This window comes from Hordeum vulgare, chromosome 3H, assembly GCF_904849725.1.
Source record: "Hordeum vulgare subsp. vulgare chromosome 3H, MorexV3_pseudomolecules_assembly, whole genome shotgun sequence".
NCBI classification, from domain to species: Eukaryota; Viridiplantae; Streptophyta; class Magnoliopsida; order Poales; family Poaceae; genus Hordeum; species Hordeum vulgare.
In genome coordinates this window covers 75,157,707-75,169,192 of record NC_058520.1, presented here as the reverse complement: position 1 = coordinate 75,169,192, position 11,486 = coordinate 75,157,707, and the positions used below count along the sequence as shown (strand labels likewise).

The window sequence follows — 11,486 nt, the reverse complement described above, 5'->3', positions numbered from 1 at the left end:
ATAAAAGATATTATATACCACATCCGAATCATAGACAAGACGAGGACCGACTGAGGCGGATACCAAAACCATCGCACTATATAATAACAAAAAATAATGAAAATAAGTAATTTATACAAGTATGTATCTAAATCATACAAGTAAGAAGTCTTTTTTTTTCAAAAAGAAGATAAGAACAAGAGGCTCAACACGGTGGTGCTTGCGACGAGATCGGCGCAGGCGATCCACAACGGTGAGGATAGGCACGGGACGGCATCCTACACATGTGCAGACTCTAAGAAGTTAATTTGAGCATTTGAAATGAGCTAAACTAGCAGTGACAGATGAAAGGATGAAGTAGCTAACCTTTTAAAACACTTGTGCAGTTGGTGCACGGTCAAACCTATACAAATATTGAGGAAAATGAAGTTTGGAGGTCGAGCTTGGAGACGAGAAAGCTTAAGTAGTGTGGCTCGGGCATTTCATCGAACACCTCATGTGCATAAACTAGAGTGGCAAGAGCATGACATGGTCACACTTCAACAGCCAAAAAATAGAGGAGAGGGTGGGTAGGGACGAGGGTTTATATAGGCAACACTTTAGTCCCGATTTTTGTCTAAAACCAGGACTAATGGCCTACCCTTTAGTCTCGGTTTTTGCCACAAACCGGGACTAATGCTCCGCGGCACGCCACATGACAGTCGCTGGATCTTTAGTCCCGGTTTTTGCCCAAAACCGAGACTAATGAGGTGAACCGAACCAGGACCAATGTCCTGGCAAACTGAGTCGGGACCAATGCCTGGCATTGGCCCCAATTTTTGTTTGAACGGGGGCTATTGTGGTTTTCGGCTTCGGTCGAAAGACCCATTTTCTGCTAGTGCCTTTTCCGACCACATCGCTTTCTCCGTGACAACGAATGACAGTACCTTTATCCTAAACTGAAAACAAAGATGTGATTAGAAGAAATCAGTCAGGCAGACGTCGGTCTCGATCAGTACGCATGTCTCCGTGGGGTTAATTAACTGACAGCGCACATCTTGAATCAGATGATGGATGGCGTGCGACGTGCTCCATCAAATTAGATCAGCTAATGATCGATAAGCACACTGACTGGGATTACTGGCTTATATCGGGCTCCTTGACAGGGACGGGGACGCCGGTGGAGTCACATGCATGAATCATTGCTGAGGGCGACGTGCACTGGATGAACCCTGATCGGGAAAGACTTGACTCATTTTCCGGAGACAATGATACGCAAGGTGCCAAGGTCGATCTCACCATGCATCGTTGAGTAGAATTGGTGATAACAGTGGCACTGTAGCAGGAAGAATTTGTAAGCATCTGGATCTGTGTCTCATTGAACGGAGATCGAGAAACATCAATGGCGGTACACAGTATACATACATCCTGCAGCAGTACATTATTGCTTTTCTGTTTCCTCACGACATTTTTTGGTTGCAAGTATTGCTACAGGACTGGAGGTTTTTCATTGTCCTTTGATCAGTCCATCTCAACAGAGTGATCGATCGATATAGAGGAGGGCACGCACGTTCGTGGTCTAAGATCATATACACAAAAAATTCCGTTATTTATTTATATACTGTACACAGCTGCGTATGCATGCATGGCTTCCCGCCGGCCGGTGAGTTGGGCCGTTCCTCGGCGGCCACGTACGTGCGTTGCTTTCTAGGCTAGCTATGGCCTGGCTTGGTGTCGTCGCGGGTGGAGTCGGGCGGGGCGGAGGCGAGGCGGGAGGCGATGGCGGAGTGGTACATGACGTCGTGGAAGCTCTCCGTCTCCATCATCCACAGCCGCAGCTGGCGCGCCTTCTCCTCCGTCAGCACCCCGAACCGCCTCGTCCCCCGCTCCTCCTCCGGCGCCGGCTGGGCGTCGATGTAGTCGGGCTGGCCCGACCACCCGAGGAGCGGCGCCCACCACTTGCCGCTCCCGCCGGCAGCGGCAGCGCAGGCGCAGGGACGGACCCGCGGTGCCGTGGGGCGGACGGAGAACGTGGCGGCTCCTGACGCTGCTGCCATTATCGGGGAGGAGAGGAATGGAAGGGGGCCGCGGGGCGAGTTTAAGAAGTGGCGGCCGGGGGGTGGCTTCGCGCGTCCGTTGCTAAAGGTGGTGGGATTATAAAAAGGGAGGGGGAACGGGTGGATAAGCCAAGCCGGGCCCGTCCTCCTCCTCCACCGTACCCAAACATGCAGGTAAAGCCCACATGTCATCATCAGGTCATCATGAACAAGCATTCAATGATAAATAGTTCCAAGTTACATCCAACGTTTCAATAAATCAGGTCAGGTTTTGCCTAGCTCAAGGACTAAGAATTACATCTCTCAGACAGACATATAATGGTTATTGGTGTGTAATGAAAATTACAGACACAGCACAGCCTACAACAGCTGGGTTTCTCGTCTCTTTTCTTCCTTCTTTTATACACACACAACGGTGGGAAGCAGCAGCATTGTAGAATGAAAGCCCCTGCCTTCTTCCGAGGAAAATAGTTTCTTCATGGGCTGGGCTGGGCTGGCCTGCTGCTACCGGAGTCTTAGAGCTGTGCTGCCCCTAGTTGGCCGAGAGGAAATGCACACGGGCGAGCGGATACTCCTTCCCAGAAACCCACACGCCGGTCTGCGACCACTGCACATCCTCCCACTCCAGATTGTCCTGCAGCACCTGTGTGCCACTCGCAACAAACAGACAACATGGTTTCAATGATGCCGCCTACGCCCGGTGGAGGAAGAAAGAAGAAACGATGTGACTTTGATGTAGAGGGAAATTACCTCAACTTGTTCAGCTGGCAGTGGGATACCGATAGATCTCATGGCAACCTCTGGCATGGCTTTCTTACACCGTGACCATCGGAACACGTCCCGGAGTTCATGCTCCGTGGAGCCCCTGTCACCGTTTTGCAAATGGTGGTGGCTATTGTTCTGGTGTTTCTCCGGTTCCAAATCGGATGCATTGGAATTTGATCCAATGGGGCGAGGCCTTTCCCCACTAAAGCACAGCTCATACCTGCGAGAACTTAAGGCCAACAAGACAAGAATTGAAAGACAGTGAGTAATATGCAAGTGAAAGCACAATTTCCACAAGAATGCCAATAAACATAAAACAGTCAGAACAGTAAGTCAGTCGTTTATACCTATTGAAATGTGTTTCCAAGTATATGACTTCACCCTTTTTCAGCCTCGCCGAAGTATAGAGAGACTTCTTCAATCCCTTGTCTGCCACAATGCTTATACTGTATTTTAACCTGGAGGAAGAAAAGACAAAACAAAAAAATGCTTACTAGGAGCAACCTTGAATCAAAACAGAACAAGGCAGCAGCCTCTACAAGCAGAACTGCAGAAGACAGAAGCGCTCAAAAACACGATAACTGCTATGACACAGAAAATGGCAATATAGGTACTTTGGTGAACTGAAAATGAAGGGTTCAGGAGGTAAGTCGGGAAAGTACCATGGCTCGTTGCAGAGATTGTACTGTATTGTAACTTCTCGAACAAATCTTTGTTGACGTAATGCATTCTGCATGAAACATATTGATAAATCCTTAGTAGAGAATAGAAACAAAGGTCACTGGTTACAAGAAGAAAATCAAAAATATTGAGAAGTAGAACTTCTATGCATTCAAGCTGAACTTTTTGTTAAGAGAGGAACAAAAGAGTATCAGAAAATTACAGAAGCTGCTGCTCTTGTTGTCATTGTACGCTCTACTGCAACTGGAGCTAGTGTAGGCTCCACGGCTGACGTATGGCTAAGGCGAGGTTCGAGATCAATGGCACCACCACCTTTCTGCAAAAGCGTAAAGCATGCTAAACAACCAATCTTCAAACAGTACTCAATCAAAGGATTTCACAAGTTTGTAGCATAAACAGAATAATTAGAAAGGGAAATATTATAATATTCTGTACAGTTTAACAGTCTTGATACCTTAACAATGCAGCAGCGTTCTATGCGGAAGCTACAACCAATACCAGCACCCCAAGCACGTGAACGGACATTGTTCCTTAGTGTTGAAGTATAACCTGGGAGATATACCATGTTTTATAAGAATACTGATTCAACGATCTGACATTTTAAGCAAGTCCAACTGAATTGACACAAAATTAGTTAAGGCTTACTGTCTTGTGGTGGTAGCACACGGACAGTTGCACGCAGTTCTTGGATGGCAGATGGTGGGGGTGATGATGTAGGGGAGCAGTAACCAGTATGCATTAACACTAAAAGAAACGATCATTAGAACACCGGCTTTCTGAGCTACTTTAGAAGATTGAAAAAAACAATGAAGTACTTACCAGCCACAAGGTCTGAATCGTTTGTATAAACATCTGTTCCCCAAAGCTGAGCGCCTTTTACCTACAAAACAGTGATTTTTAGTTTTTAATAAGTGAATAAAGTAGTTAATGGAAGAAGTTCGCTACAATTGTTAAACAACACTTGCTAACTATAAGAGCAGCAAAACAAAGGGGCGATGTAATCTTCAGCCCACATGATGTCAGAACGTGCAAGATAAACAGTGTGTTCGTCCATATCTCAGAAAAACAGAGTGAAATAACGATTGAAGAAACTCCTATAGCATGTCAAATGCCAGAAAGCAAGACAGTAATGCGCTTTCTAGCGTTCATCATTTATTGTTTTCCGTATGCTACTTGAGGAGAAAGGGAAAAAAATCCAGCAACATAGGCATGGCGACTGATTAAGTGACTAAGAGTCTAATACAGAAATCACCTACGAATTAGTAGACTTACTTGCCGATTAGTGGAAGTAACAAACTCAGCAGGTATCCGAATTTCAAGAGTAGGAACATTTTGTTGATTCTCAGCATTTCTAGCATCTGGGGTTGCTTCAAACTCTTTCCAGGATTTCAGAAGCTCTTGCATGCATTCACCAGCTTTATATACAATTGCAGATATCTCAGATTTACCTGCACCAATGAGGATACTAAGATAACAAATATAAAGCTGGCGATTATGGACCATGGCAAAAGAATCATTTTATGCAGCTTGGAACTCGGTCTCATGAATAATTTCTACGTGAAAGGGATTTCAAATAAATGGATCATCAGAATTAATCATTTTTTGCTCCAACTGGATTTAGCCAAATGATAGAAAAAACAAAACATGCATATGTGTGCATATAAAATGGATCACCCCAAATGCAAAGAGATTTTGAACACTGAAGTGGATGTCAGAGCACTAAATCCCACAGAAAAATGTGCAGTGAAATCTCAACGTGAACTAAAACCTTATGAGAAGGAAATATAAAATTATCTAGGTGCTAAGCTGTTGATGACTCCAGTTTCGAAGAAAGCACCACTATCCATTGTTCCATTTTATTCAGCTAGGAATGAAGATAATCTACTGACCTTGAGACCTGCAAGAAGAAATAAAAGAGCATAAGATTTTTCAATTGGGTTATCACTTATAGTAATTTTATCACCTAGTAATTCTCAAAGTGCAGATTTCTAGAAATGGAATGTGATTCGTGATAGCTATGCTCATACACACTATTATGCTATTTGAATCAAGTACAAGAAACATGGCAAGATGCAGTGTTAGGCTTACCCTTCACCATCACGCATTTTGGACCGGAACCGAGGTTCTCGTTGAGATGCTTGACCACCTCCCTTTGAACGTGCCATCCTCCTGCGCTGGATACTTCCGAAGGTATCCTTATCTTTCTCTGTATCTCCTTCAGGACCAGTATCATCAGATTCTTTGTCATTATATTTACTCCTTTGGTCATGCCTGTCTCCTGTATCCACATCCTTCTCTCTTCTCTTGTCCTTGGAGTTATCATGAGATTTCCATGTGTCATCTTTAAGTGTCTTCATTTCAGCAGCTGTACTCTCATGTTCAGCGGGTTTAACAGCTCCATCGGAAGCTGCTTTTTCCAGCATTGCAGTCTCCTTGTTAACTGCTATTAATGAATCCTTCTTGGAAGAATCCTTCTCACGGTCATTGATTTCCTTGTCCTTCTGAGAATCTTTTCTTTCCCTGTCCCATTTTTCCGCATCCCGATCATCCCTTTGAATGTCTCTTCGTTCAACACTGCCGCCTGCAAGCTGAATACCAATTCTGCGATCATTTCTTTCAGTGTCTCTTGCACCAAAATCTCTATATTTTTCATCTTTCTTTCTCCTGTCCTTGTCTCTGAACTTATCTTCACTTTTAGGTTCTATTTTATTCTCACCAATAGATTCATGTGCATCCTTGGAGTTGCGTTCTTCCACAGGAGTTGGAACCTTGGGAGTTTCATCAGTGCCTTGCAAACCAGGACGGAAACGCCAACCTGCAGTATCATCTGGCTGTTCAATATATCTTTTACCCCTGGTGTCTTTATTATCTTTCCAGGCTAAGTTTGAAGTTCCAGTAGGATGGCTATCCTTATCTGATTTGACAACATCGCCTGTGAAATCACCATGCACCCTTCGCTCAGCTCTTATTTCATTGTCATCTGCTCTGTTGTTTGTCTTTACATCAGTCTCAACTTTATTGCCTTGAAATTCAATCCTGCTATCACCATGGACATCTCGAGCATCAGATTTTGCCTCCCGATCATCAACCTTGGTGTCCCGTGCATCTTTGTTTTGTTTTGATTCTAATCTGCTGTCAGATGGGATTGTGTGGTCTACAAAGTTGGAGGAGGCAACAGGCATCCGATGTGTCAGCGATGGTCTCTTGTCATCACGCGACTCAACACGCGGTATTTTGGCAAATCTTACATCATGTTCAAAAGAACCATGGAAATCACTACTGCCTGGTTGAATGAGTTTCCCAGAAGGGCTCGGATACACGCTGCTCTCGTCCAAAGGCCGTTTCGCAGGTGTAGAGTGGCTACCCTCCTCATGCAATCTTTTTGGAGCACCACTCATTTTACCTCAAAATGTCAAGGAATCCTTCAATGTGAACCAAGACTAATGCAAATATAGCAGGAAGGTCTCGAAGTCTTCAACACAAGGCGCTGCCAGGAAATATTAGAATCGGTCAGAACATATTAGTTACTTTTTCCTTTTAAAAGCTAGATAGTACAATAAAAAAATTGGATACTTGGGTTGCATGGTTTACAATAAGCTTGGGGTACAGCAAGTCATTTAATGTAATGAAGATGTCCTTTTATGATGGTCTTGACCAAAATGTTTGGGTCCAAACAGATCCGATCATTTCTCGAGACAAAAGAAAGAAACTCTTCCCAGCATGTAAACACTTAATATGAACATCCAGCAAGCCGTGTACCAATCACGATCCAGAGAATCAAACTAATGAATTACAGAATACACAGTATGTTATAGGAAGCAAGTGATAAAAATTTCAAGGAATGGCGTCAGTCTAGGGGACACGTCGGTGGTATGGGATTGTATAAACAGGAACATATTTGTAACAAATTTTTGAACTAAATTCTACTCCCTCCGTCCCATAATATAATAGCTCATTATGGGACAGAGGGAGGAGCTATCATCCAGTTTAGTCATTGTAAAACTGGGACCCATCAGGGCGGACAAAATGACCAGGAACAGGGTACGATTAGCACCAGGGTGGACAAAGCATCTTCTTCCCATTTTTCTCACAGAACAGGACAGCGGCCAGAATGGAATGGAATTAATATGCGAGATTAGAAGTTGCTCAAAAAAAACTAATCTGGATTGCTCACGCTAAATAAAAGGCAAAAAGGATGGCCAGATTGTTCAAGCAAGCTAGGTTCCTCACCAACAAACTAGAGGGGGGGATCTGGATGGTGCACACCCAGAATTTGTGCAGGTTAGTTTGCGATTAAAATTATTACTGGATGAGATGACTAATTTGTCATACCTCCAAAATCTGGTCTAAGATTGCGGACAGAGTGGAGACAGCAGGGGGGAAATGAGCAACAGATGGAAGAAGGAAGAAGCCTGAAACATTTGATTCAAAGTACATCATTTTTATCATGCTAGGCGAGTAATTGCGCCATGAACAAGATATTGTGCAGTTTTATGTCTAATTTCATCTCAACTTGTGTCCTCCAACAACTTCAACTCGATTGCACTGCTGGCACTGAAATACTAGGGCCAGGAACACGGCAGAACTAGCGCCAGAATCAGACATAATATCTTCTTACCTCAAGTAACAGGGCAGCAGACAGAAGCCCAGAACAGGATGGAATTCATAAGCGAGATCTAAAGTGAGATGAGAGGACGTTGAATCCCTAAAATTGACTCTGCCAACCTAGGGCAGGGGGGCAAACGCGCCAAAAGCCATTTCTTTTGGCGTTCACAAAACCCACCCACCGATATAAAATCCATCAACCTAGCGCGCGGTCACAGACCAAGCAAGAACCGTAAGCGGGGCGGACCTAATTGAACCCACAATTACGCGAGATTTAGAAATTGCTGAAAAAACCCTAAAATGACCAGGAACATGGTGGAATTAGCGGCGGCATCGTCTTTCCATTTTTCTCACGGAACAGGACAGCGGCCAGAGCGGAATGGATTCCATATGCGCGGGATTAGAAGCTGCTGGTCAAAAAAAGAAACTAATACGGATTCCTCACGGTAAACGAAAGGCGAAAAACACGGCCCCATTGCTCGAGCAAGCTAGGGTTCCTCGGCAACGAACTACTTGCAGGGGCGGATCTGGACGGTGCGCAGCGCGCCAGAATTTGTGATGGTTAAATCATCACTGGATGAAATGGCCGAAATGTTCATGCCTCCGCAACCGATGTCTAGGATTGAGGAACGGGGCGGAGACGGCGGGGCGGGAAATGAGGCGGAAAGGGAAGAGCGACGCGCGCGGGGTTTGGCCGGGTGATTGACGAGGCGTCGGCGGTGGCGCTCGGGTCAGCTTGCAGGGATAGGGGTGGGGATGTTGGAGGAGGAGGAGACGCACCTGCAGATCGGCCGGTGCCGGCCGCTCTCGGAACGCCGCCGCCGAATTGCCTGCGGCCTGCGGGCGCCGCAAGAGAGAGGGAGGGAGGGAGGGCGAGACGAGAGCGCAGCTGTGCGCGACAGTGTTTGGGCCTTTTTGAGGGGATGAGCGAGCGAGCGAGGAAAAACGCTTCGGGAGGGTGAGGTGAGGTGAGGTCAGGGTCAGCCGCCCACACCGAGCGGCTGCTTTGCCCTAGTCCCCTCGATTCGGTCACGTCCATTCTCATTTTTATTTTAAAAACTAGTTGAATATCCATGCGTTGTCATGGGACAATATAAAGATGCTAGATATTAATGAAATGATAAAAAAATAAACACAGATGCCAAGCAATGCATGCCTCTGGTTTATAAATGTGTCATGTCAAATATTGATATTATTTTCCGGTTTTATCTTTCCACAACAACCAAGCACCACCCACTCTTCCTCTCCATGGAACATTTTCTTCTTTTGCCCTCATCTAGTGAGACAGGTTAGGGTCTTTCTACTACCCATCCCAAGCCACATAACGTACCATGACAAAAAAGAGTAAAAATAAGGTATCTATTGTACTAAATAACATTAAAAACCTGCGAACAAAGCCATTAATAAGTGGTGAAAGCCAAGCAAACATTAAGATCCATAATTTGGTCAAACTTGATAGATGAAATCTACTCTCTCTATTCACAAATATAAGATGTCATAACTTGATAGACCAAATCTACTCATTTCAATCCTTATGTAGGCCGCATTGAAATATTTAAAATATCTTATATATGTGAACAAAGGGAGTATGTTATAACTTGTACAGTATCTTGAGCTACCGCACCGACAACCCACCCCTCGTTGCATGAGAGACATATCTTCCTCTCACGTCAAATGTGTCCCATTCAAACTCCAATGCTTAGTGTACGTATCTTTTGATGATGAGACACAAAATCTGAGACACATCAAAACACCAAATGTAGAGATGACAGAAACAGAATAAGTGAAAAATCCTACAACCACGATAAAATATATTTCAATAAAGAAGTAACTTTTACTTTGTCGAAATAATGGTAATGTTTGTTAGGTTGCCTCAAAACCTCAAAAGCTAGACCACCATTACTTTTTTTAGGTAGTCAAGACACATAATTTTAAAATCAAGTGGTACCTATTAAGTGATGTAAAGTGTTGCAATTGTAACCATTTGGTTGAATCTTTTTTTAGGTAGCCAGGCACATAATAATAAAAAGATGAAGTTCTGTTGAATTTCAATGTCCATGGAACAAACATTGCATTTCTCTTAGTCCAGGGAACAAACATTGCAATTTTAGGTAGGCAGACACATAACCTATTTTAAGGGAACAAACATTGCATTTCTCTTTGTCCAGAATTTAATTATTTGACTCCATTTATCCAGCCCTTACCACATGAAGGGAAAGTAATGCATACAGAAAAGCTAGTAAGTTTAAAAGTAATTTTATGAAAATATCATACCAATGAAAACATATTGTAACGTCGGTATTCATCTTGTACTATTGCTATCTCAAACAAATAGATTTTTTTTGCAAGAATTTGCTCATATAGCCCCATGTATGAGCTAACACTAAAGTAGGATGCATAATTATATGACATGATGCATTATCACATTAGCTTCACAAACCTAAAGGTCACTAAGATAATGCCCATTGCGACTTCCACCAAATATGTACAATGTCTTGCGGTACAGTTGTTCCATGCTGCAGTAGCCAAAGTTCACATCAATGGTACAAAACTAAATATTGTAACAAAAAGGAAAAATAGGGTAACGGCCCTACAAGTTACATATAGCAGAGGCAAGAAAAAGATATGGTGCACCTCATAATGGGGTTTAGGTTGTTGCCCACAAATAGATAATGCATGTCATCCATCGCTAGCACTGACAGTACTAAGACCTTACAGAGTAACATCTTTGTCTTGTGTCCCCATTGAAACTTTCAGAAACGATTTCAACAAACTTGATAATAGCCCTAGGAATAAACACCGATGGGCTAATGCAGGCCCGCAGGGCCTGGACACATCCCATTTTTTGGGCTATCATCTCTCTCGTCTTCTCTGCATAGCTTCACAAGCACCAGTGGCACCATCTATTTGTTTGTCCATTCTATTTCCTCTCCTCTAATGTGTGCATCCGAAAATAATCTGATGATTGGTCACTGGACCATTCCAAGATGTCGCGTTCTCGTCCATGTAGGTTGGTCCAAAAAACTGGATATAGATTCTGGTAATAAGCTTGCAATGCACCAGTTTTTTGCTTCAGGGTACCTAAGGTATGAATTCTGATATGCAGGGACGGGCAGATATCCTCTTTCACTCGCATTTAAAAAAAAGAAAGTCGGGCCGACTCCAAATGTCAAACTGATAGTTGTGCTTAAGATTTAGGGAGCGGTTACCAAGATTGGTGATAATTTTCTGTTGACACTCCAGCCTGAGGTAAGTCCAATGAAGGGTCAATGCTTCAAGTCCGTTCAAATGCCTTGTATCGTCAATTACTTATCACCTGATTGTCTATAAATTTAAAGATCAAACTATTAGTTACCTTCGAGTTAGTGAAAAAACAAGCAGAAAACCAACTACGACACTAATAGTAATATCTTTCCAAGG

At 43.7% G+C, this 11,486-nt stretch overlaps 2 protein-coding genes across 3 annotated transcripts; both read right to left on the bottom strand.

Annotated features, from left to right (window-relative positions):
* Positions 1–1,347: 1,347 nt before the first annotated feature.
* Positions 1,348–2,015, bottom strand: LOC123439558. The gene has a single exon (XM_045116255.1). The coding sequence runs from the start codon at positions 2,013–2,015 to the stop codon at positions 1,671–1,673; it is 345 nt and encodes a 114-aa protein (XP_044972190.1). The 3' UTR covers positions 1,348–1,670.
* A 194-nt stretch (positions 2,016–2,209) lies between these two features.
* Positions 2,210–8,951, bottom strand: LOC123443032 (cylicin-1). Of its 2 annotated transcripts, none has more exons than XM_045119255.1 (12): positions 8,847–8,951; positions 5,550–6,948; positions 5,351–5,358; positions 4,734–4,909; positions 4,281–4,341; positions 4,107–4,205; positions 3,916–4,010; positions 3,664–3,777; positions 3,443–3,510; positions 3,128–3,238; positions 2,766–3,009; positions 2,210–2,658 (listed from the first exon to the last, which is right to left on the bottom strand). In XM_045119255.1, exons 2-12 carry the CDS (start codon positions 6,857–6,859, stop codon positions 2,548–2,550), a joined length of 2,397 nt encoding a protein of 798 aa, XP_044975190.1. In that variant the 5' UTR covers positions 6,860–6,948; positions 8,847–8,951; the 3' UTR covers positions 2,210–2,547. The 2 variants fall into 2 exon arrangements, with proteins under 2 accessions (XP_044975190.1, XP_044975191.1); XM_045119256.1 differs by having other exon boundaries at positions 2,766–3,000.
* Positions 8,952–11,486: the final 2,535 nt, after the last annotated feature.

Excerpts from the sequence above, each read along its gene's own strand:
- LOC123439558 (XM_045116255.1), bottom strand. The coding sequence starts at position 2,015 with ATGGCAGCAGCGTCAGGAGCCGCCACGTTCTCCGTCCGCCCCACGGCA.
- LOC123443032 (XM_045119255.1), bottom strand. The coding sequence starts at position 6,859 with ATGAGTGGTGCTCCAAAAAGATTGCATGAGGAGGGTAGCCACTCTACA. Across the intron at positions 4,206-4,280 it reads CGATTCAGACCTTGTGGCTG|TGTTAATGCATACTGGTTAC; the intron begins GTAAGTACTTCA and ends CGTTTCTTTTAG. Across the intron at positions 3,778-3,915 it reads AACGCTGCTGCATTGTTAAG|AAAGGTGGTGGTGCCATTGA; the intron begins GTATCAAGACTG and ends ACGCTTTTGCAG.